At 36.7% G+C, this 25,459-nt stretch overlaps 1 protein-coding gene and 1 long non-coding RNA gene across 4 annotated transcripts; one reads left to right on the top strand and one right to left on the bottom strand.

The window, feature by feature from the left end:
- Positions 1–932: 932 nt before the first annotated feature.
- Positions 933–2,760, bottom strand: LOC149045138 (uncharacterized). Its single transcript, XR_016186661.1, has 2 exons — positions 2,616–2,760; positions 933–1,094 (listed from the first exon to the last, which is right to left on the bottom strand). It is a non-coding gene; the product is annotated as an uncharacterized LOC149045138 (long non-coding RNA).
- Positions 2,761–2,765: 5 nt separating this feature from the next.
- LOC113682367 (uncharacterized) lies at positions 2,766–25,073 on the top strand. 3 transcript variants are annotated; one of them, XM_089206624.1, is made up of 28 exons: positions 2,766–2,973; positions 3,156–3,203; positions 4,187–4,235; positions 4,865–4,930; positions 5,716–5,801; positions 6,199–6,290; positions 6,427–6,526; positions 7,644–8,048; positions 8,390–8,491; positions 9,771–9,827; positions 9,939–10,019; positions 10,580–10,648; positions 10,930–10,980; positions 11,761–11,802; positions 12,572–12,706; positions 15,352–15,415; positions 17,428–17,479; positions 17,728–17,824; positions 18,141–18,221; positions 18,769–18,810; positions 19,244–19,352; positions 19,596–19,637; positions 20,166–20,259; positions 20,765–20,813; positions 21,349–21,446; positions 22,026–22,210; positions 22,732–22,793; positions 24,735–25,073. In XM_089206624.1, exons 3-28 carry the CDS (start codon positions 4,217–4,219, stop codon positions 24,879–24,881), a joined length of 2,427 nt encoding a protein of 808 aa, XP_089062750.1. In that variant the 5' UTR covers positions 2,766–2,973; positions 3,156–3,203; positions 4,187–4,216; the 3' UTR covers positions 24,882–25,073. The 3 variants fall into 3 exon arrangements, with proteins under 3 accessions (XP_089062750.1, XP_089062751.1, XP_089062752.1); XM_089206625.1 differs by having other exon boundaries at positions 4,109–4,235; XM_089206626.1 differs by lacking the exon at positions 3,156–3,203 and having other exon boundaries at positions 2,805–2,973.
- Positions 25,074–25,459: the final 386 nt, after the last annotated feature.

Below are 25,459 nucleotides of genomic sequence, written 5' to 3'. Positions count from 1 at the left end.
GAATTTTGAGTCGCGAACCATTGATGGTAGACATGCAGATAATTTAGGATACGTAAATTCTGTTGATGAGGCGCATAAACTTATTGCGGAATTTGAAACAGGATTGACGACGAAGTTTTCTTTCTTTAAAGCTGTCAAAGGTTTCGGGAACACATATATATATTGATATAGCTCTTTAGCATTACAAAGCTTTGCTATCGCTATTGTGCATTCTCACTAGTTTACCTAGTTCAAGTCCTCTGGCATGGCTTGGATGATACCACAATAGTGGAATCATTCGGGTTAATTTAATGCTTACACCTCCTTCCTCGGACAGAAGTCACCAGATACTGGGGGAAGATGCATGAGATATTTAAGGAGCAAAAATTCGTTTTTTACTGGTGTGCCTTTCCTAATTTTTGGAAGGAAAGTGTTCAATTGCCAGCACGGCATAGATAGAACAGCTGGAGAGAAAAGGAAACGAAAAGATGCAGAAGAAGTACTGCATATAATAATTTTTTTTTATCCTCAACCTTTGTGTTTCTGTCAACTATGGCTTGCTAATTCGAAAGGTCAAATACTTGAATGGGTCATATGACATTGATCTCAGAATACTTTTATGACAAACGTGATAACAGTTCAATCTTGGCTAAATTGAAGATGGTTTAGAAGTTAACAATCATAAGAACTTTTCACTAACATATGCTGCTGACAAAGGAGAAAATATATGCAATTCTGCATTTTTTGCTTTCTATCAAGCAATCATATGTTTGCTCCTTATCACGCTATGACACTTCCGTTTTGTCACATTCCAAAAAATAACTCGAGAAATACACTGTCACTCATCTTACACTGTTATATTTACCTATTACAGAAGACTGGAAACAAAGATTTTGTTTTCAAGAAAATAAGATTTCTTGTCCAAGACACAAGGAAGTTTGACTGCAAAGCACAGATAAAAATGCGAGAAATTTTATTTTTTCAGAGAACAAGGTAGTTCTACTCATGTATAAACAGAACAAATGCGATTTAATAAATCAGATATGTGGCATGACTCCTTTTCTTCCGTCCCCACTCAAAACAAGCAAACACACCTATAGAGGTTCCAGTCTGGTCTGCAAATGAAAAGGAGGAAGGTGATCACTGCAAAATTAAGCATTAGGGTTCTTATTTATAACATATTGATTATTGTATACTGATATCTAGAAATTAAGGTTGCAAGTAGCAGCCAGCTGAGTTATAGTTTGAGTTTTATCAAGTCCATTACTTTGTTAAATTTAGAGTAACCTTGTCTTGAGAGAGGAAAATTGAGGAGCTGTAATATACTTATCATCAATTAGGGACCACAAAGAAAAGGAGAAGGAGAGGGGTAAGACTTGTGACAAGCTGGCAGACATATAGATAAACTTTACTGCTAAATGGGTTACAATACAAAGTGCTCAGTATTTGGATCAGCTATGGCTCAACTTAAACTTTGCTTTAGCTTCAAGTTTAATCCTTTGTGGTTTCCTTTCTCTGTGTTTATTTTTCATGTTATGTACACAGAAGAACACAAAAATGACAAGGAATGCTTTTGAATATTAAGAGGCTGGAATAAGCAAGAAACCAAAACTGAATTTTAAACAGTACAAAGTTAATTTGATCTTCCAATGTTATTTAATTTTAACCATTAATAGAATTTGCTATTTAAATTTATCCCCTCCATTTTTCTAGATATTGTGAGCAAAAACAAACAATTATCACAAAATGCATGGTATACAATGGTTTGATTCACCAATGTGGCAAAGGCCTTTCACTGTCTATCCATAAAAAGGGAAATAGTTAATGTAAAATGTAAGACATTCTGCAGTTTGAGCCTATACTTATTCATCCATGTGAAATTAAAGGTTACTTGAAATAAATGTGAAAGATTTATAGGATTTTCAGACCCCTGATAACAATTACTAATGTGCTGATCTGTTGTACTTAAAGGTTATGATTTTAGCGGAAATAGTGGAAGAAATTCTTGGACCTGGAATTTTGTTGCAAATGTCTGTTTAAATCAGTTTAAGTCAGTTAAAAACTCTCCTGTTTCAAGATTACATGATTACCACACCAGAACCTTTTGTATTCTATATTGTGCACCATGTTATGATTATGGTTTCAATAATAAAAGGTGCTGACTCAAGAACTTTGCAAAATATCTCTACATAAAAAAAAAAGATTATGGTTATGTACTCCAAATAGCAAGTCACATCATTCTTCTGTTAGGAAGCAGCAGAAATTGCTATGGTGGTTTTGGTGGATGGAGAGAAACATCCACCAAAACCACTTTATTCTATGTGTTAAGAGTTATGATAATCATTATGAACGTTTGGTCGGTCAGCAATTGTGCACCATAAAAAATAATTAGCCAGAGCACTAACTGCTAATTAGTGGTATAAATCTTTTGTCTCCCTGAACATCTAACAGTGGCTATAGATAAAATTTAAAAAATATATTGTTGATGGTTTTGGTCAAAGTTTTGGTGGATGTTCCCTAATGACATCCACCAAAACTACGTAACATCTGGGCACCTTTTAAATACGTGAAATATCTGCATAAAATTGCGTAAAATGTTTTATAATACTACAATCGAACAATAAATTAATACTTACCATTTCTTGAGAAAAAAAGTTTTGACGCAATTTCCCAAACAAATGATACACTTAGGTCATCGGGATAAGTCGGCATGTTGTCGTAGCTTCGTAATTTTCATTTAGTATAACAAGTCATGAGTTGTCCATCATTCCATCTCAGTCCCTCTCGACCAAGGTGGTTTTGGTGGATGGAATCTAATGCTGACCGAAAGGGTTCCTAACCTCCAAACATTTTACCTCCAAAGCCTTAGTTCAAGCTATGAGCTATCTTTAAAGTTGTTTTGATTTATTCGATTTGGTGTCTTTTCATCTCATTTTCGCTTTCTTGAAGTCATCAACAAAGGATAATTGTTTTTTGCTCGGTAGAAGTTGACAGGTATGTTATGCGAACCGATATCACTCCTTACATCTCGTGGATTTTAGTTTGCGAGCTTTCTATTTTTATTGAATTCTTTAATCCTAATTGATAGCTTAGCTTTGTTAATCAAACTTAAGTTATTTCAATCGTTTTAACTTAAGTCGTAATGGATGTAAAAGTTTAAGTAACTTCTTTGATAGACTTCCTTATCGGCACCTGAAACCACAGAAAGCCTGGACTTATAACTGGTTTGTAGTAAATTTTGATGTTCAGTTTACTATTTATTCGTCCAGTATTGAATTATTCACCGAGACAGTTAGTTGGTAAGTTATTCGAGGCATTAGGTTTTGGTTTCTCGGTGCAGGGAATACACAGCAATGATACGTGAAAACCATGTAAAGTTTTTGTAATCTTTACAAGTCACTGTCCCTTAGAGTGGAGAGGGGGGGAGAAAACTGTACCTCGTTCTTCCGCCTCCCGGACTTTGTGCCCCTCTGTCTCCAGACCCCGCCCCTCATTATATTACTCCAGGTTCATTGTATTATTCAGGTTAAAAAAAGGATCAGAAACATGGGTTTTTGGCAAGCTATGCTAAAACATATCATTATTGACCATTCCCTCTTTGTCATTTTGATAGCAGCTTTAGTGTAGTTGGATTAATATAACACATCTGACAAACTTAGTGGCTTCTCCTGACATAAAATGCTTGTATATATAGATGGACGAAATTATGAAGTACACCGTTATTGTAACACTGCTGATAAATTGTTTTCAAAACCATTAACATTTTTTGTACAAAGGTGCTCTAAACTAAGGGGGTCTGCAGGCATACTCCCTTAGTACATTTTAACTGAGCATTGTTTATTTTCCATATCTATGGTTTTTTTTTTTTTTTTATTATTTTTATTTTTTTTAATATTGTAATGTTAATATTATAATATTGTAATTTTACCGAGTAATTTTACTGGTTTTAATTTAGTTTTTAATAATATTGTAATGCGCTTTTGAGTATTTTTATAGAAAAAGCGCAATATAAGTATTAAATATTATTATTATTATTATTATTATTATTATTATTGTTATCGGCAAGGTAAAGTGTTATCAGAATAAACCCTGTAACTAATGATTCTTTCTTATTATCTTTACCCATTAGAAGGTGTGGGAAATCAGGATTCTTTTCAATTATTTTTCCCCAAATAACCACTTACATCATGGGTTTTTTTTCATGTAGAAATAATCTGCAGCAGTGGTCATTTTAATCATGGATGCTGAGGATAAAGGTATTCAATATATCATCTATATCTGGAATATATCAAGTTTTAAAACATCTTTTTCCTACTGTGTGCCATATTTGAACTGAGGAATCTCCTGTTCTCTGCCCTGACCTGGTTTAAAGGACATGTTCCCTTTCCTTTCAAGATTTAGATTATCAATGCTCTATGCAATCTGTCACCATGGATAGGGCATTGCATTTGGGGATTTTGGTTGGTACTATGAAATATTATTAAATGTTATTGTTACAATTTTATTTGAATGTCAGATTCTCAGAAATTAATTGGGTCTGATTAATATCAGTGCAGTACACTTATAGTTCTGTGACTTTGGGTATAGGAAAACCCAAGCAGAAAGATTTAACACTTTCTTTCATAATATCATGAGGACATTTAGCACCTAATATTTTCACTTTCTCTTCCATAGATAAAAACACTGATTTTTGAATAATTTTACATGTTCGACACTCATGCCAGTAATCTTCAGGGAAACTTGCCCTGACAGCCTTACTTTCATGTTGGCTGAAATATAAAACTGCTATCCGAGTAAACCAAGCTGAGGGATCTGGAATAAGAGTTATAATTACTATCAATTTAGGAGACAATTATTTAACTGAAAGTATGTTCTTCTTATCAAGATGGCATTAGTCAGAAAGTCCAGGGTGAACTGCATAAACTCAAGCAAGCTTTTAAGTGTTCAGCAGGTAATTTTTTTTCCCAATAGCCACCATTAATGTTCATTGTATTTCTTAATGTCAATATAATCTTTTCTTTCTTTTTAATTTTTTTCCCATTAATGTGAAAACTTAGAGGAGTGGTTTAAGTAGAAATATGAGCCAAAAATGTGTTCATGATGTTTATACATGTAGGCCAAAATGTTGCTTTAAGCCAATAATGCTACAAATTCTGGCTTTAGTTTGTCTACGTGTACAAGATGTTCCAAATTGTTTCAAGGTGCAATTGTCCTCTAGAGGTGACATGCTTCTGGTGCTCTGTTGATTTCACAACTAAATTTCTCACCCACACTGTAATTTGCAATCATTTGTGATAACTTTTCTTTTCAAGTATTGATTTTTTTTTTTTACACTGCATTTTTCAAGTAGTAGTCAGGTAATGCTGAAACACAATGAACACTCTATATAGCTGATTTTTTTCACCAGGAATGGGAATATAATTGGCAAACATACATGTGAAAAGGCATGAGATTGAAGTCAAATTACAGGCATGAGAGTTAGGAAGCAAGACATGACATTTATTGTTATGTACGACATAATATACAAGTATACACTGATGGAGAATCAAACCCTCTTTTTTGGTGGTTTTATTGCATTGGGACCAAGATGATATAGATCAGTTAACGATTAAAAAAACCAGTGAACTTACTGATCTGTATATTAAGCATTTACCAGTTGTACTTTGATGCAATGATGTATGGTTAACAAAGCAGAAATTAAAGGGACCTTTATATACTCTTACTCTACCAATGCAGACTCTCAGAACTGGGTGAAAAGTGAGATAGTGTGTCGCTGCACTGACGAAGAGTTTCAGCAACTTCTCAAGGGCCTGTCATATATTGTGAGTACCTTGACCAACTGATTGGCAAGTAAATTCTTCTTTCAATATTGATACATTCTCCAGTAAACAAAGTAATCAGAAAAAAATGTTAAACTTATCAATTACATAGGGTTATCTTATTAGTTTTGTAAATTCTTTCTCTTCTCATCTTTTGCCAATCAATTAAGCATTTTGAGTAGCTTAAGAACTGTAGTTAACATGAAACCATTTGCATTCACAACAAACATCATTGATCATTCATTTATGTAAAATGAAAATTATTTGTTAAAATATTTATATATTACTGTTATTGAAGTTTATTATTGTGCAAAGGTAAGTACATTTTAAGCTTATAAATGTAAAACACTGCAGAAGCTCACCCGTTAATTATGCTTTGTCTTAAATTTTTACTGTACAGGAGTTAGAGGCTGCTGCTTTAATACTTCAGCAACACATTGACCTAGAAAAACAAGTATGGAAATGTTTAGAAAATCTGAAATCAGTTCAAAGGTATTCTTGTGTTCATAATCTTCCATGCTCATTCAGAGTGCCTTTCAATTGACTATTTCACTAATAAGACCTAAAAGTATATTAATATTTTTGCTATTAAGGTCTTGGGTCTAATTATTATGAATTTTTGTTGCAGTGAATGGGATGGAAAAACCATTGACTGCACTCAAAAGATTATTGCAAGTCAAAGGAAGGTTGCAAGACTAAGGAGTAGATTGCTTCGCTGTCTCACTCAGGTAAGTACATGTAATATGTATATTTTCTTCCAGTGGGAACTCATTTACTCTTAATTTCCCAAAATGTGACTGAACATTCCCATCTACATGTAGCTTCTGCATTTTCTTGCAATTTAGACGCTACATTGTAAAGTCATGCTTAAGCTTTAAAGTATGTTTGTTTTCTTCCCCTATTTATGGGTAATGTATCAATCGATATGGATAGGGAAAAATCATGTTGGCTTTAATATCAATAGTCATCCACTGTCAGAGATGAGAGTAATTTCAATTGGTACTTAACCCTTTCCATCCTAACATCAGTTTGCATGTTCTCCATATTGTTCTCCTTAAATTTCTTAAGGTGTTGAGAAGGTGAATTTGTTTAACAATCAAAAGCTTCAGTCTCTTGTTGCAGATCATTTTCTTCAATCTCCTGATCTTAATGTGTGATTCAGGAGCAGTAGTGGGAGAAGAAATTAAATACTAATCATTCTTAGAAATTACTGTGTTTCATTGTGAAGTATTTGTAGTATGTGTACAATTTCAAATGTCTGTTTGGGCTTTTTGCGACGCAGAAAAGTGCTTTATGGGCATTCTACTGTCACTATATCCCATTTATTAGTATTGAAGCAATTAGTCATGAATAAGTTAAGTTATATAATAGAAAACACAACCAATGTTATAAGGCAGCTGAAAATATACAATAATAAATACCTTAATGGCTTGAAAGCTAAGATCAAATGTTTTTGAGATACTGCCTTTGACTTGAGATAGATAATACTTATCATTTCTGTAGGGGAAAGGTTCGTTAATTGACAGTGTAGGCTAGTGGACAAACAAGGCTGAGATACTCAAGGACACGCAAGTGACAGGTTGCCCTTTTTTGGATTTCAATAACTGAAGAGAAACAGTAAACGTTTATAGAGGTCCCAGCTGGGATCCCACGCAAAATAGGGGGGATCCCAGTTGGGAGAAACTGGGATCCCATGTGGGATTGGGGGAATCCGGCCTCACCAGTGTTTTTACCTGGAAATTTAGCCAAAGTAAATGTAAGGTCTTTAGATGCCAGCTTTGCCTGCTTTATTTGAGGATAACTTATTTATTATACCTGATTTTCACACAATACTTGTCTCCTCAGCAACTTTACAAGAATGGTTCATTATCTTGTGAGCTTCCTCCTTGGTCTGGAGATGTGTCCCATGCGTTGGGCAGAGATGAGGATGATGATGATGATCAAGTGAGGCAGGAGGAAAGCTTGCAGGACAATGACTCAATGTATTCAAATGTCCAAGATGAACAAAATATAGCGTCTAATTCTGCTTACGAAAATCTTGAAATACAGTCAGAACAGAGCACTCAACCTGAACACGCAGGTAAAAATTCAACCGCAGAAAAGAATGATGGAAAAAATAATTACTACGGTCCTGTTGCTCTAAAGCCACAGCCTTCAAGACCAGCTCCCTCACGCCCACTACCGTACGCTGTGACAAGGAAATTGAGCGGTAAATCTGGAAGCGAAGTTGACCACAAATCGTTAGAAAAGGTACAGTACTGCCATGTTTAACTCGTTATAAATCTATTAAGAGCCAAAACGAGATTCGTTTGTCTTTATTTGAGTTATTTCTCTCCTTACTGATAATGCACTGTGTATGCAGTATGCATTTTTTCCCTTGAGAAACAAACACAAATGGAAACTACATGAGTAACAGGCCTTCCGACAAAGAACAGTAATTTTTTTACCTGATTTCTACTTTAACCCAGAGTAAGTGAATACCGTTTGAAGAGTGTTCACATATTACAAAAATGTGTAAGCCTCAAGCCCATGTGTTTCCTAATGTTATGTTTTTTATTATTTTTACTTGTGACGTTTATTTTGTGTATTAGGATGATAAACCTGTGGAGTTGTCCTCACCCAGTGACAACAGTCAGGGAGATGATCAAGATGGCTTGATTGCGGAGCAACAATTCCTACAGGACTGGGATCCTGTGAGTATTAATTACGGCATGTACTAGAATTAGAGCAGTTTTCAATTGACTGTCAAAAGTAATCCAGGATTGCTTTAGTTTTACTTTATTTTTCTCTGTGATTGGTTCAGAAACTTCGCGCCATCCTCTCAATCAATCAGATACAAAACTAAAAACAACAGCGACATAGTCGTTCGCGTTTTCCCGCGCTTCAAGCAGTTTACATGTTTTCACTTTGAGTTCTCATTGGCTACTGATGATGTAAAGCTTCGGTCCGATTGGTCGCTGGGACATTTTCCTTAGCTCTGATTGGTCGTTGAGATTTTCTTATGGCGCCTAAATACTTGGCTTTGGTTTTTCGACACTCCCTTGAACACTGCCCTCTTAAAAGACGTGTGAATCACTGAGAAGCATGTTCTCATGTATATCCCGATTAACGTATTTTATGATCATGAGCTGACCGTGAATGGGAAGACGTATCTTAATGTTTGTACGTTGGACGGCTGCTGTTTACAATTACTATACTACAACTATACTTTTACAATATATAAAGTTTCTCTAATTGATTAACACGAATTAACAAAACTGTTACCTTACCATTTGTAAACTAAAGCTATTTTACTACATTGTAGCTAAGATTTAAATCCGATAGCTGTTCATATGGGAAACTTGGGTGCTACTGTTAAGATAAAGAAGTCGAAGTCCTTCAGTGTTCGCCCACGTAACCTGGCCAACGTGATCATATGGGGGCTCTGAGTTGGTCACTGGCATCTCGTTTGCTTGGCTAACGTACCTTGTTGTCTGAATATTTTTTTGTTCCTTTTTTTCTCTTGTTTTCCTCCTTTTTTCCAATTGATTAGGCTCGTATGATTGACCGTCAAAGAACAGTCAGCTCAAAGTCTGATGCCCACCCAGTTATCTCAAACTGTTCGAAATTCGAGCTATTACAGGAGTCTTCAGTTCTAGTTTACGTGGTTGCTACTGTATGGGCATGTTTTGCCACAAAGAGCATGAAGCAACTAGTATTCTGAGGGAGTTAGAGAGGTCTTATATGTCTCTTAATCTTTGCTGTAAGCTCTTACAAGTGCCTCACAACACATGTACCAACTCTATCTCTAAATTGCTGAAAGTTTGGCCCGTTTTGTTGAGGTACTGATCTAGTGGGTGTAATCACCAAGAAAGCCTCGTAGCTGATTATCAATGTAGGCAACAGAAGCCTTGTGCCATCAGGTTTTAAAAATCTGGCCCAATAGGTTTATATGGAAATAACTCTTTCATTATGTTTCTTTATCTTTCCAAGACCCCAGTCCTTCAGGAGTTGTTCGGTAACGTGCGCGCACTACCAACCCCTCAGTTGGTAAGGATGTTGTCTTATTAAGTGCTTTTGTGCATGTACAGTAGGATTTGCTTAATGAGTATAGTTTCAGGAACATTAAAGAACAAATAATTTCCTTTGTTTACTCAAAAGCGAACTTCAGAGGGCGGTCCTGATAACATCCGCATGGCTGGATACATGGAGAAGCAGCCTGTCAGAGGGAACCTGAAACGAGTAAAGTATACTTCATAAATGCTTGCGAATAATGGAGTTCCGTCAAAATGCTTTGCGTATCTTGGAAGATTTCGTGTTTTTTTCGTGATCATCATTTCAATCTGTATTAATCTTCTCAATCGTTAGCCATCCCTCTGCTTTATTTCTTTGAAACTTCCTCTTTTATGTGTTTCTTTACCGCTCTAGTCTTTTGTAATGACCTCGTCCTAAAAAGATTTGCGTCCTTAAAGTAGCTGACAGGCAGATATTGCGAAAGGAAAGTTTGCTTTTCCACGATACGGGCGCACAGTATGGTGTTTGTTACTCGTTGTCCATTTTAATACTAATATAAAGGCCAATCCAAGCGTCTTTTGGATTTTTTTCGTTGATAGTCGAAGGGTCTCCTCACTTATACGATAGATAGAGTTTAAACTTTTTCTGGGATGTTAAAACATCCCAGAACAGTTATTTGAATCACTGAGTGTGCTATTCGAGTGTTTCCCCAGCGTTCTCGCTCGTATGCTTTATTGCACCGTGTACATCTTTTTTGTGATGTATTAAAGTTTTGTTGTATGCAACAGGCTTCTGTATTTAAAGGATGGAAGAAACGTCACTTCAAAGCTGTTGGAGGCAAACTTTATTACTACGAGGTAGGAAAACATTCGTGATCGTCGTAATGTTCAAGGGTATAGTTGGTTTTGCGTCACCTCGCTCTCTGATTGTCTTGGAAGCTTGCGCTATCTCCCAACCAATCAGGCTTAAACTAAATACGTATCGTGACTCGGTCAGTCACAGTTCATCCCGCTGCTAGAGTAGTTTACTTGGTTTTAGTTAGAGTTTTCACTCAGGTTCCGTGAGACATTTTGCTTAGCTCTGGTTGGCTGTTGAGATCTTTTACGACACTTAATTGTTCAAATTTACGCCATACCAGGATCATCGAGCAAGAGAACCATTAGGATTTGTGAACCTCATCGGTTGTACAGTAAGTGGACATTGCTGATTTCTAAACACTGTCTTATGGATACACCTAATTGCAATAAAGATAAGAAGCATTTAGGAATGTATTTGGGCCAATAATTTACATCCTTAATGTCTATTTGTTTTTTAACCATGATATCGACGTCAAAATTTCCGAGTCACCCATGTCTCAGAGCTGATAAAGGCATTGCGTTACACGTTGACACAATTAGCTTTGTCTGTACTCTTACTGACAATAGCAAACTGGCCAATCAGATTGCGACATTACTGCTAATCGTGGTAAAATAATCCATTGATTCGTATCAACTCCGCGGTACATTCGAATACAAGGCCCCGAACACAATAGATGCGTGTGTGGTTGGGGTAAAGTAACAAACCAGGTTTCAGTTATTTTGTTATTATCATTATCATTAATATTATTTTTATTAGTGTTTGGTATTAAAACTATTTATAGCTATATTAGGAATTTAAAATATGTTAAAAATCTGAAACCTAACGCTCAAAAATCATTCAAAAGCTGACCATGGACTATAATTGCGTAACTTAACTTGTGTCTATAGCCTGCTCCAGAGGTTTAGTTTCAAGGGGGGGGAGAGGTCACACTGTCAAACAGAAGGTACTCACCAGATTGGCATGTCGACCTCCACATGTTATTTTACTTATAAAAGAAGATTGGAACAGAACACTACGGATGAAACACTATTATTTCTGTTGCTGCTGTTATTGTTAAATTTGATTTTTTTAAAGATTTAATGTTGCTATATGTATATGGCTGCTGTTTCAGGTGAAGAAGATGGACGAAAAGTTTCTGGAAGTGACTGAACAAGTTAGTGTGTTTCTTTTTTGATTAAAATTGTGTAACATAACGAAACTACCAAGCTTTTTCACCGCATTAGCTTACACCAGTCTTTTCATTATATTTTCATCAGTCGTTCAATTGGTTTTAGTAACTTTATTTAGTGCTTTGTAACTTTCAAAAGTACCTAGAAGATGAAGTATTATTTTGATAAAATAAAGAGGATATCAATTTAGGAAAAATAAGCTAAGCACCTACAAGGATAACGTAGATAAGGTCTTGGAGAAGTAAATCGATGCCTCTGAGTTCCCCGTCGCGACCCTCAAAATAAAATTTTAGCGTATGGAATCCAAACCGGCCCTTTCACTCTTTACGGTGGCTAATTCACGTTTTCGACTCAGTTGTTAACACCAAATTACCTGTTATACTCTCCCACCGACGCAACACCTCAGTTTCTTGAGAAACTTACTCCCTTTATTCAAATCTCAGTACGTTCTCTGACTGTCGATTTTGGTTTGAGATTATTTGTTTTGATCAACCGAGTTAATAATGTAAGTTGGCCACCGTTAAGAGTTTCTAAAGCTTATGTTTCGGGCGGTAGCCCTTCGTCAGAACGAAAGACTCGCAATGTTAGCTCTTGGAACTCTTAGCAGTGGTCAATTTACATCATCAACTCAGTTGATGAACCAAATTATCTTGTATTACTCCCCACTGACTCTTTAGAACTAACCTCCTTTATCGATTCTCCTTTGACCTGAATTGTAGTCAAGGGTAGCTTTTACCTATGTTTTCTTACCAGACGCAAGGTGGCCGTTCAGTGAAGCTGAAGTGTTCATCTGCAAAAGAGGCGGAGGACTGGAAAGAAGCCTTGGAAGCAGAATCTGCAGCACCCTTGGAAGGCAGTCTTGGTTTGGAGGAATCGTCAGCCACTGAGGTTAGTTTACTTTTAACTCATCTGGATGTGTGAGGCATGATAACCGAAAGAATCTACAGAATTTGTGCAAAAAATTGATTTTTAAACGTGTATCATAAATCCCTCACCCAAAGTCAAACCGCGTGTGACTTGCGATCCAAGCCCATAGACCCCCAAGGACACAAGTACCCAAACCTTAAATACAAAGATTGTGTTCTCTGATAAATATAACATAACATCATATTCCTACAATGTAGTTAATACCAATGAGGATGAATTGTGACGTTTCGATTGACTACAAGCCTTTTTTGGGCGTTGAGGTCGACTCAACGTTTCTTTCACAAGATTGTTACATTAGAGTGGCTGAATACTGTTTTCCCATGCTGCAACCTGTTGTATTCTGAGCGCTCAAAAACCAACTTTTCCCCATTGCAGTCGAAACATTTTCTCACATGCGCTTACTAAAGGTTTCAAGTTTGAAATAGAGGCCGTGGCTTTGCAATCGCCAATAATATGCTAAGAAAAATCCCAGAAAATCGCTTTTGTCGACGGTCTCAGAAAGTCGCCGTTGTATTTTTTCGCAGCTTCCTTATTTTGTCTCTTGGGGTAAGGCCTCGCTGAAAAAGAATTTCAGTCGACTGAATCTAGCTGTTTAAGAATTTCGATGCTGCTTCAGGGTAGCTCGCCCGATCTATGTGATCGCACCGATTTTTTGCAACTACCGAGACGATCGGAGGCGATCCAAGCGATTAGGAGCGATGAGGAGGTTCTTAAATGATTACCGATCGTTAAGTATGAACAATGCGCGCAGTCAAGGCCTTGAAAGCCATCAAAGACTGAACATCCGTACGAGGTTTTCATATCTATTCTTTGCCGCGGGGGTTAAACTCTCCTTCCAAATGCATTCATCAGCAACAGAAGCTCTTGATCTACTTGGTTGGGATACATTAGAAAAAAGGCGAAGATCTCATCGTCTATTTTTGGTTTTTAAGTCCTTGAATGGACTAATTGATTGGAATTTTAATTTTAATCATTTTAAAGATATACATGATTATAACACTCGTTTTAATAACAACATTTGTAAACCACAATCAAAGCGTACATGGGGTCAGCATCGGTTTGTTTGTCATGCAGTAGATGACTGGAACGCTCTCCCAGACGGCATTAGGAACATTTCCGATTTTTCAGTTTTTAGACGTCTTGTTAAAAACATGTAGTCTCTTCTATTGATTATACCCTTTTATCCTATTCTTGATAACCATATTTATATTTTCTGTTATCCTTACGTTAGATTTATGCAGGGCCTCACTGAAAACCACACTTTGTGACGTGGGCTCCCTGTCAAAAGATCTTATTTATTATTATTATTATAATGATGAACCCAATATATTTTTTTTATAGTCCATCGAAAATTTGTTGTATATACTCGTATATTCTTGGCCTTCTTTCATGAATAAGGAATGGTTAAATTCTTCAGTTTTGCAAGCCAAGAGGGCTTATTGGTATGCACAGAGAAGAAAGATTATCGGTTGTTCAACCGGAAACCGCCAAAAACTGTGCAATTTAAGTGCTAACGTAGACTAGCCTTTAACAGCCTGAAACATTTTTTATTTATGGAAAAATGGTTTTGTAGATATTTTGAGATGTATAAATTTTGTTTGGAATACAGGAAGGTTGTGCAATAATCGTGAGGTACTTACCCTCTACTAAATGCTCAGAGATATTTTTTTTGTCCAGAGCTCTTTTCTTTGCAAACCATGTAAATGTTTTTCATTATGAATATCGTGGCTGTTGATCGTATAATGCCGATAACGTAATCTGTTAGTTAATGAAATTTTTAATAAATTTGCATTTTTTTAATGTAGTTTTTTTACTCCATTATTGTTCTCAGCAAATTTTTCTGTGCACACCAATTTATTCAGTAATGAAGACAACTGTTTACTCTCTCTTTTTTTTTTTTTTTTTTTTTACATAAAATGCTAATTTCTGCGAGCTGTTTTGTGTCAATATCTCATAAATGTTAAAATAAATTCGTTTGACCGCAGTTTTTCATCATTTTATTGTTATTATTGTTATTGTCTGTATCTCTTTACACCCCCCTCCAAATTTTTTTTGTCATGCCCATTGTTTTTGCGTGGAACTTAAAGATACGGTGCTTCAGTACAAAAAGTCACAAGGAAATTTAGAATTATTCCTTTTCACTTGTCATCTTTGCAGCAAAGTGAAATAGTTGAGTAAGAATTGAATAGGGGATTTTACGGGTCCGTGGAGGCTGGTGTCAACCAGCCTTCTATTGAGAAGGGAGTGAAATTCATGTCCCCGCTCTTATAAGATTTGGTCTGTAATCATTTGAGTGACTTGTCAACTAGGGGAAGGATCACGTACAATATTGGGCGTATCATATTGGATGAAGTTTTTTTTGCCCTAGCTATAGCAAATTTTTATCGCATAAATCTGTATTTATTTTTCTGTGGCGATGCTTACGACTAAGAAGGCGGAAATGAAATCGAAAACAGCCGCCAGCGTTCTATGAACTCTCGGAGTTTGAGAGATCCCATGAATAATTATGTTGGAATGGAAGAAGGCTAAGTTAGCTCCACAGTTGGTGTTGGTAATATTTGTTCCTCGTTACTAGACACGAGCTTCACGGTATGTTTCCTTTACAGGGTCTAACCATAATCATTGACTTAGGATCAAATGCTGTTAAGGCTGGCTTTGCTCAGGAAGGTGGTAAGTGCAGTGAGTGTTTTAAGTGTTCGTTAGTTGTATGACAAACCTATGCCTTTGATTGAATGCGTTTAGTACAAGAGAACATGACGATCTGTAACTTAAAGCACAGGCTGGCAGGATGACGTCTGAAAGCTATTTGCGAAATCTCTGCAGTCTGCCTATTGGGTGTGGAAACCGACAGGCCCCCAATGGCGGACACACTTCCAAAGCACAATGAATCCGTTAAAATCAGTATTCGGTCGTTTAGCACGTTTTAGCACACTAAATGAAAATTAGGAATATAAGTCATTTATTTATTTTTTAGAGGGCACGGTAACGAATCCTGCCATCTGATTGGTTCTTTACGCGGTCCGTATTTTCCTCTCTCTGCCCACGGGAAACGCTTTTGTGAGTCGCCGAGTACATCCCAACCTTCGTTGCCATTTTTCCTAAATATATCTCGTTTTTCCGGCTGGGCAGTATTTTTAAGCAAGAACGATAAATAACTTATTAATCCTCTTTTCTCTCTCTGAAATCACTTTGGTTGACAGAAAAGTATTGGTTGCAAAATGAATTTGCATAAGCAATAGTGTCATTATGTATTTGGCCTAAAAACCGTCTGCAATTAATTTTGATCTTTCACAAAAAGTACCCAGAAAGTTAAAACGTGAGGTATTTGGTTTCAGTTGCACTAATCGATGGAACTTTCATTCATTTAATATCTGAATTTTCTCAAACAACTTGTACGTAGTGAAAGAGCGAGCAAAGTTTTAATTTCAGTTCTACAACAAATATACGCTCTCGGTGAGTTTTTCCAAGTCCGTCCAATTTGGACATTTGTACCGTAAATTGCACAACAGAAACCGAAGGAATTCAATGAGAAAAGGCCGCATTAAATCCCCTTGTGTCTTGTTGGATTGTATCATTCGAATTTAGTTTTTGTGGAGGAAAGACCAAATTTACACACGCCATTGCAGCAAACAAACAAGCAGACTCTCACAACTTCAAAATAAAAAAAATTTGAATTACTTACAATTTCTTTCCTCGTCATATACTTAATGAACAGAGGTAAATCTTCGAACATGAGTGAATCTTCGATGAGAGGGAATAATACTTTCCGTTGGATCATTGACTGTTTTTGAAGAAAACATAGTCGTGACAGTCCCTGCCAACCTAGTTTCGTTGTTTTTCAAGAGTGTACATGCGCTTTTTTTTTTCTTACGCGCTCTCTAATTGACAGGTGTCAGAATGTGATAGATAGTTGTAAAAATAAAGTTTGTTTGGAAGCCTTTTAAATCACCTTTATCATTACGCAAATGAAAATGTTTTGGTGAAGCATCTCTCTTTAATTTGCATCACCTCTATTTTAACTACCATTCACTCGCTCAAAAATTGTTCAGTGTAAGGAAGATCTTGCCGTATTTACAGCCCTAAATCATTCGGGTTCTTTGGGAAAGAATTTCGTTAAGTTAAAAAAATATATGTATATATGTTATTTACCGGTTAAGGATCGGTACGTATGCCTCGGACAGCATTTTTAAGACCTCGGTGGCAGTTTTTCACCACACGGACCGACCTTAACTGATAAATAACATATATTTATAACGAGAGATTTTGACAAAAAAAAAAAACAGATTCAGATTTACAAGGCTGTAAATAAGGGTACGTTTCGCGGAAATGACCAATCACTATACTCGTTATAACCAAGAGATCCTCGAATTTCTCACTGAGGTTCGATTGGATCAGAAATGTGGCAATTGTTTTGTAGTCCCTTTCAACAAACGAAAAAAATTTGAAATCAAAGCAAAACAAAACAAAATAATAATAATAATAGTTGCGTCTCCCACCATAAGGTAGTATCAAATCTGTTGTTAAATGACCTGGTTTTATAGTAAATTTTCATCTTTCTGTTTTTTCTCCCTCGTCTTCCACTGAACCTTTTTTGTAGCCATGATTCTTCCGGTGGTCCACCAACTTTCATTTTGTCTGCATGTTTTTCAGTCCTCAAAAAAGATTGTATTTCTTTGATATAGCATGGCCTCAAGTGATATTTCCCTGTGTTGTAGCTGTGGACAAAGAGAATTCGTAAGTATTGATAACACAAATTTGTTGATAACACAAATTAAAGTATGAAATTTAACCGTTTGTCGCAAGCATCATAGAGTGACCCCGGTAAGGTTCGAACAGGGACCATTGGATTTGTAGTCAAGCTCCAACCACTTGTTTCCCGAATCTCTTACGAGATCATTTAATCTTTCCAATTTTCCTAAACAAAAGAAAGAGGGGATGTTTTGAAAATTCCCTGACTCAGTTACATTCTCTATGTTGTGTAGAGAAAACTGTAAGTATGGATACGATGCGCTCCTACCTGAGACAAGGAAGACGTCAAGGTTACACTTCCCCTTGAGAAAGTCATTGAAAATTGACAAGGTAAATAATCGTGACTTCTATAAATCATTCGTGTTTTACTGTTTTTATGCGCTCGTTTGACTAAGCTTCCATAGACATGACTTGGGATAGATGTTGAAAGAGTGTGTTATCTATGGAAACGAATGGAAATTTTTCTTTCCACAATCAAGCCATGTTCTTTTGAGGGTAAAGAGGTAGTCTTTCCAAAAATAGATCTGTTTTTCGAGAAGTTCAAGCATACATTCCACATAATGTAAACATTAACTATACGACGTTTACAATAAACCAAGTATTCGTTAGTCTCCTTGTTAACGTTTCTGCGTTTTTGTGTTTACAGCTCAGGATTGAGATACAGGATTTAATTGGAATATTTGAGCACGTGTTTGATAAACTCAGAGTTGAGCCATCTAAACACAAGGTAAGCCCCATGCATCGTTATCTTTATCACTGATTAGTAATTAATACTGTGGTTTTTTCCTGAAGCCTTCAAAAAGTTCAGTAATCTGTTTGTTTATCTCTATCTTCCAGTCTGTTGTACGTGTTTCATATACGTGTGTCACTAGTTCTGTTCGTCTGTTCCCCCACCTTTCCAGCAGATGGCTATCCTGTTTTAAAGCAAAGTTCTCAATTTCCTTTAAGTTACTGAAAACCTCCAAATAAAAGATTATCAGAGAAGAAAAACTTCCCAGAGTCATTGAAGTAGGCAAACGGGTGAATAAAAAAACAGAAACAAGAAATCATAAAAGGAAATGAAGATATATTTCAAAGATTAAAGGATTACAAAGATTTGCGCGATTTTGTCGGCGACTAACTCGAAAAATGAGGTTTATTTTCATATCGACATGACGAGGTAAATCTACGTTGACGGTTTTTTTCGTGGCATAAAAAGTACGGGTACACTTCCTGAGCACCATGATCTTTAGTTGGCTTCAGCTCTTTGAAACAATTCTTTTTCATAACTACAGGTGATTATGACATTACCACATGGCTGCGGTCCTCAAGAAAAAGTGCGTTACTGATTTTTTTTTTATTGTTGTTGTCGTTGTTGTTGATAAACAGCCTAACTTGTAAACAAGCCCGTTTCCTAATTCACACTTCAAAGAAAACAGTTGGTGATAAACAGCCAAACTTAAAAACAAGCCCATTTCCTAATTCACACTTGAAAGAAAACAGTTGGTAGTATCGATGCAATCTGTAATTGTCAATTCTCAGGCTTAGACCGAGTCCAAATAATTATAATTCCAAAGAGATGCAAATTGTATGTGAAAAGAACGGTGGTGAACGAATAGCAACCGTATAAATTGTTCATGTGGGCGAAATTCGCAACTAAATATGGGAATGATCTAAATATAGCCTAGGAGCTGCGTAGGGGATTCAGTCTCTTACCTTGATTCTCTCTTGGGATTTTCGTTCCACTCAATTGAATTGATTTGTTGACAGGAAGAGCTAGTAGAACTGCTGCTGGATATCTTTAAAGTTGAAGCATGTTACCTCCAGGAACAGGCTGTTTTATCGATGTACTCCTACAGCGCTATTTCAGGAATCGTTGGTGAGTCCCAATTTAGAATTGAAATGGTGAGGATACAGGGAAGAAGAAAATATTAAAAGATGCCAAATCACCATCTTGGCCTCCCTTTTCTATTTATTTTTTTAAAAGCATAATTTATTCTACATGTAGCGCGTTGTAGTGGTTAGATTTAAAAACACTTAAACCCTTCACTGAAACCACCGTGGAACCAAAATGAAATATAATTTTATCTATTTTATGTTTTTTTTCTTTTTTTGTTTTCAGTGGATATCGGTGATCATATCGACATCATTCCAGTGGTGGAAGGTAACACTGTAACGTAACCCACTTAGCATTTCACGTTTTATATGTTAGACGCTAACTCAAAACTGAGTCTAGCGCATGACATGAATTAAAATGAAATAAATAAAATACGGTAAACTGTCCGCTATAACGGACACTCTCGTTTGCTGACATCTCTTTTGACAGACCCTGACTTTTTTATCAGTTTCCCGTTTTGCCTCAAACTCTCGGCTGTATTTACGCATTTCCGTTAGCGGACACTCTCTCGTAAGTGGCGTCAGACAATTTTGAAATGCGACTTAGCAATTCGAGAATATCCATCAATTCTTCGTTCTCGAATGGTTCGTCATCTTCTGCAGCGCTGAAGTTTTCAACAGGATACTTACCGGCTTTCTTAACCTACTGTTTTATTTCATTCATACATTCACTGATTCCTTTTGTGACAATTTATTTACTCACTCATTTGTTTAGTCATTTGAAAATTTATCTGCTACTTTATTATGCTTCAAAGACTGCTATTGTGCTCAATTTAAACTTACAAACCTGTTACAGGATGTATGATCGAAGCTGGTGTCACCAGACTTCCTTATGGCGGCAGACAAATTACCGACAGTTTTACAAGGTTGTTGACAGAGAAAGGCATTCGGTAAGATGGATAAGTCTCTCTTGAGACCATGCACAAGTACACCGTACAGAGTATCAATAAGAGGTCATATTAAATAAAAAACTGAAACGTGCGAGAAGAATTGATCAGAAATAGCTGATTTTTTTGCACGTGAGTAACTGGTAATGTATTTTTTTCGCCTCAAACAGCACACATATTTGATCCTAACAATCTCGAAAGATTTCAACAAGGAATCGTATTTACAGTAATCGGACTTAATTTCGAAACAGAGGCTCTATAGTTGTCATGTCGCCTATCTTTCGATTAAAATAGCATCGCAATGGAAAAAATGTTAGCACTCTCTGTAAAACTGTGTTTTTTTGCGAAATATTGAAAGATAAACATAAAAAAGAAGACAATTTTTTTCTATTACTTTCTCCAAAAGATCAGGCATCGTCCATCAAAACCGCAGTTCGTGACACCCATATTACTTTTTTCTGCAGTTCGAACTGACCTCAAATCTTTTCTTTTTTTATCTCAACCGAAGGCTTTTCTCAGAAGTCGAGTCTTACATTTCGCGAGCAATCAAAGAAAAGGTACGATTACTGCTATAAGGCTGTTAGCTATTAAGACTGGAGTGTTTTTGTTTCGGTTGTCAACAAGGAAGGCTTGAGGGGGCTGAGTTACCTTACTCTGAGTCTAAAAAGCTAACTAGATAAGCTACGGCAGCCATCCAAGGTAATCCGACTCATATCCAGAGAAAACGTTACCGGGGAAAAAGAAACTTTTGAAAGTACTCAGTATTTTATTGAGCCCAGAAAGGCTCTGGTTTCTTATGGGTACATTCATGAATTTTGATTTTTGAATATTTGTCCAGAGGCAAACAACGAACTTTATTCTTTGTACGAAATGTTATGGTGTAATTGGATTGGTTTATGTCGTAAAACGTGTTTTGTTGAACTTTGGTCAAAATGTACATGTAAATATGTGAAGAACACGGTTTTCATGGAAGTAAAGGCAGCTGCGTTAGGTCGTGGTAATAGAAATGGTCATTAAAATTGCGTGTTAATCAAGATAGACTGATTTTTTGCAACCATATTTTTATAAGGATGTTCTTCAATTTCTCTTCAGGTATCCCTTGTGGCAAAACGAGATGTTCAAGAGGATACAGAAGCGGACTATACAATGGAGGTGGATCTGGAAAAGTACTCCATACCAGATGGCACAAGGTGTGTTACAACCAGGGATTCTCTTTCCTTGAAGTTAATAGGTCTCGGTTTCTTCTTCAGCCGGAGAATTCAGCCAAGGTTGTTATTTTCAGTCCGTAATGATCCTCGCCGACTCTAATCATTCTAATTTTCCTTTGGAGTGTTCTTACTCTTCTGGCGTATTTACCCTGGCAAAAGGCTTGAACGCTGAAAAGTGACGTTGAATGTTGTGACGTAGCCCTGTAGAGCTTCTTCTGCTGTCTAAAAAAAAAAAAAGGCAAAACGTTTTCCAAGTAATGTTGTTCATCCTTGAGATGGCGGCTCTTGTTTCTCTCTAAATTTCATTGGCAAAGAAGTGGCAACTTTGGGTGGCTTTTTCATACGGGCAGTGGAAATACTCTAAAGAGTATTCGACGAAACATTATAGGCATTTGATCGACTTTCACCCAGCATGCATAAAGTCACGCAAATTCTTTATTTGCCTCGTATTTCTTTGGCATTTTTATGTTATGAGTTGCTTTTCGATGTAGTTTCTTCGTAGAAGCATATCATATCTTTTTCCGTGCAAGTTAAGATAATCTGTTACTTTTATTTCCATAGGAAAATTACTGTGGACTCGGCTAGATACCGCTGTACCGAAGGACTGTTTAAACCATCCGTTTGGGGCAAAGACAATCCGGGTATTCACCAGCTGACTGTTAACGCCATCATGGCCTGTAGTATCGACATACGGAAACAGATGTGTCGAAATATTTACCTGAGTGGTGGAGGGTCCATGTCTCCAGGTTAGATCAAAATGATTACCACCATTACTAGATAGTACTGTGTTGGTTTCACTCATGTGGTTTTCTTTAGCTCTATTTTGTTCCTCTGCCTTTTTTTTTTCTTTGTTTGTTTCCTTTTGTTTCCTTTTGTTTCATTTTTTTATCTTTGCTTTCTCCTGTTCTTAATTTCTTTCATTTCCATTTTTGGTCTTTATTTTGAGTTGATTGCCTTTTGTTTTCTGTTTGCTCAATTCGTTTGTTTTTATGTTAATTTGTTTGGGGTTGTGTTACGTTCTGATTTGTCAACTGATCGATGATCGAATTTCGTGTAGTATATTTCTTTATAAGAAAGTTATCACGTAACTGTAAGGACCTAACCTTGTTAATTTATAGTTACAAGGAATTATCATGTTACGTTTTGATTTACGGTTTGCAAAATAAAATGAAGGAGAAGAACGTATATGGGCTATTAGACGTTTCGAATTTTTTTGTGAAATATTCTCACATGAAAAATACTAGAGAATTGTGTGCTTCGTTCCCAGGTCTGGCCGAACGACTTCAGGAGGAAGTTTCTGAGCTGATGCCTTCAACTTCCCATGTTCAGGTATGTAAATCATGAACACTGTACCTTCCGCTTTTAATCCGTGTGTGGCGTTACAAGATAAAGTACAAAAAGAGGGAACTTTTGCAATAACGATCACATTACAATCACGATCACAATCACAATCGCTTTAAAGAACTGTTTTGCAAACCAAAACAGCTAGACGAAGTTAAAACTTTCTCTAAAATGTCAAAGCACGTGCAGTCCCCCAGAGATTGTCGCGTGACACGCAACGTAACGTAAAATCGGAAATGAACTAAAACGGAAATTAAACGGTAGCCACAAACACTGTCTGTAAAAGAAAGTGAATTAATGACTTCCTTTGGTCGTGTATGTGCTTGAAACCTTTGGGTTTAAGGGTAAAATTTACACCTTTCTAAAGTCTTATGATTAAGTTTGTTTTCGTAATTCCGCCAGTCTTGCATTCTTGATCTTACTATGAGGACGACAGGAAACATTCTCATACACTACCTGGCCTTTGGGTGGTGATAGCCTAATATTCAGTTCCTACTACTGAAGAGGGGGTCATTGGGGTCTATTAGAACCACAAAACCATGTCAAAAAAAAAAAGAAAACATCCAAAACCGCAAAACTGCAAAAATTCTATCAATACCGAAAACCGTCAAAACCGTTAAATTTTCACATCCCAGTTGACAAAACCGTAATCGATCCGGTACAGTGGTGACAAGTGGAGCATACAGAGGTATATTCGAGATCAGTGGTGGCGCATAATTGCCGCTCACATCGAGTAGAAACCGGAACCGAAATAGGGAAAACCGGAAACCACATCAGGTACCAAATCCAAACCCATTAGTATTTTCGACGAAAACCGAAAAGCAAATTCTACAAAGCGGAAAATACTCAAACTGCAGCGAACACCAAAAGCGAAAAACCGAAGTTTTTTGACACAAAGACCGAAAAATCAAACTAAAAAATGGCCAAAACCGTAAGACCGAAAATCCTAATGCCCCCCTCCCCCTCCCCCCCCCCCCTCACTGAAGACTACATTCGAAAAGTTTCGAGGCTTTGAATTTTAAGTGATGTAGCACCTCTAAAGAACGTGAATTTGACCCTTCCTTACTAGGTTTATGTATATTAGTAAAAAAGTTTGGATAGAAAGCGCGCTACCATTGGTTGAAAGAGCGTGCTCTATTAGAGTATAGAACATAGAACAAGAGAGCTAAAGTTGTCACGCCATCTGCCAAATTGGACCATGTCAGACCGTTTCCCGGACTTCTCTCTCGCTTTTTTTCATTAAATGAAAGTGAAATTTCGGAACAAGCGAGCCGGCAAGTAGCAACAGAAGAACCAAACAAAGGTTTCTAAACATGCCAGGCGCCGCACATAACGTGAGCAGAGACGAAAATCTTGGCCACATTTCACTGAAAATTTCATTGTCAGATTCAATATGAAGGTTCAGGCAAGTGACAAATTCGACCTGCAGAACTATTTCAGTTTGTGAACCTTGATGGTTTGTCATTTTTGACAGCTTTAGTCTTATTCAACCGATCAGATTATTTCCACTATTCTAACAAGGATTCTGATTGGCTTATCGTAACGAGTTTTATGAGAGTATAGAACATGGTGACGACACGTAAAATTAAAATTTACTTTGGAAATAGTATAAGTAAAGCATTGGGAATTTAACGGATTCTTTGTTGTAAAACAAAAAGCCTTAACTGTGCTCTGTTCTGTTGTAAAGCACTTAGGATGTGTTTCCCTTACTTCTTCAGTGCTCCCAACTACGTCTCGTGTGTTTTTTTAACGCTTTATTTTCCGACTTTTTTGCATTAGAACGTCTTTTATTGTTGATTATATTTTCTTATGTAAAGATTCTGATCATTTCTCTATTCACCACTTTATATAAACTTCATTCAAGTCCTTGCTGTTTTCTTATTTGTTACTTGTCCCTTGGCTCACGTTCCTTGTTACTCCCCAACCCAGGTTCACGCAGGACTTGAGCGTCAGCATGCTGCTTTCATAGGGGCCTCAGTGGTCGCCAAGCTTCCTCTGTTTGAAGACTTGTGCGTCTTTAAAGAAGATTGGGACGAAAATGGACCAGAAGCTTTAGAAAAATGGCTGACATTGTAGCGTAATTCATTATTATGGTCAACAAATTTTGAATTAAAAAATAAAGCAGAGGAACTTTTAAACAGTCACACACGCGTAAATACGTCGACTCGAGCAATCAAATAATTATTCATAATTTTTCTTTCTCGTCATTTAACCTGCTCCGTAAGTCGTGCTCTTCTACAAACATACAAATAAAATGTAAAACAGGGAGCCTGGTTGTTATTTGAATTTACGTTTTCTTGTGACATTATTTAAAGGCCCCTCTCTTAGGCAAGCCGTCGTCAACTTTTTGTGACCACCCAAATCCATTTGTGAGGGCGCTTCAGAGTGGAAAGATCTATTTGTGAGTGCGCTCCAGACTGGAAGACCTATTTATGTGGGAGCTCCAGCAGAGTGGAAAGATTTATTTGTGAGGGTGATTCAGAGTGAAAAGATCTATTCTCTGCCTGGGGGTTTCCTCTCATAACTTTCCAAATGTTGACACACTGATTTTTTACAAACTTGTTGTATGTACTCTTGTATTCTATGACTTCTTTTGTGAACAAGGAATGGTTAAATTCCTTTGTTTTGGCGGGCAGTTTGGTTGTGAGGTCGGG

This window comes from Pocillopora damicornis, chromosome 5 (assembly GCF_964200805.1).
Source record: "Pocillopora damicornis chromosome 5, jaPocDami1.2, whole genome shotgun sequence".
NCBI lineage: Eukaryota > Metazoa > Cnidaria > Anthozoa > Scleractinia > Pocilloporidae > Pocillopora > Pocillopora damicornis.
Note: the sequence above shows the minus strand (reverse complement) of the source record. Positions and strands in the feature narration are given on the sequence as shown.

What these genes read in the sequence shown, in the direction of transcription:
- LOC113682367 (XM_089206624.1), top strand. An exon ending in CACTACCAACCCCTCAGTTG is followed by an intron (nt 9,828 to 9,938) that starts GTAAGGATGTTG and finishes TTTACTCAAAAG; the next exon opens with CGAACTTCAGAGGGCGGTCC. An exon ending in TCAGAGGGAACCTGAAACGA is followed by an intron (nt 10,020 to 10,579) that starts GTAAAGTATACT and finishes TGTATGCAACAG; the next exon opens with GCTTCTGTATTTAAAGGATG.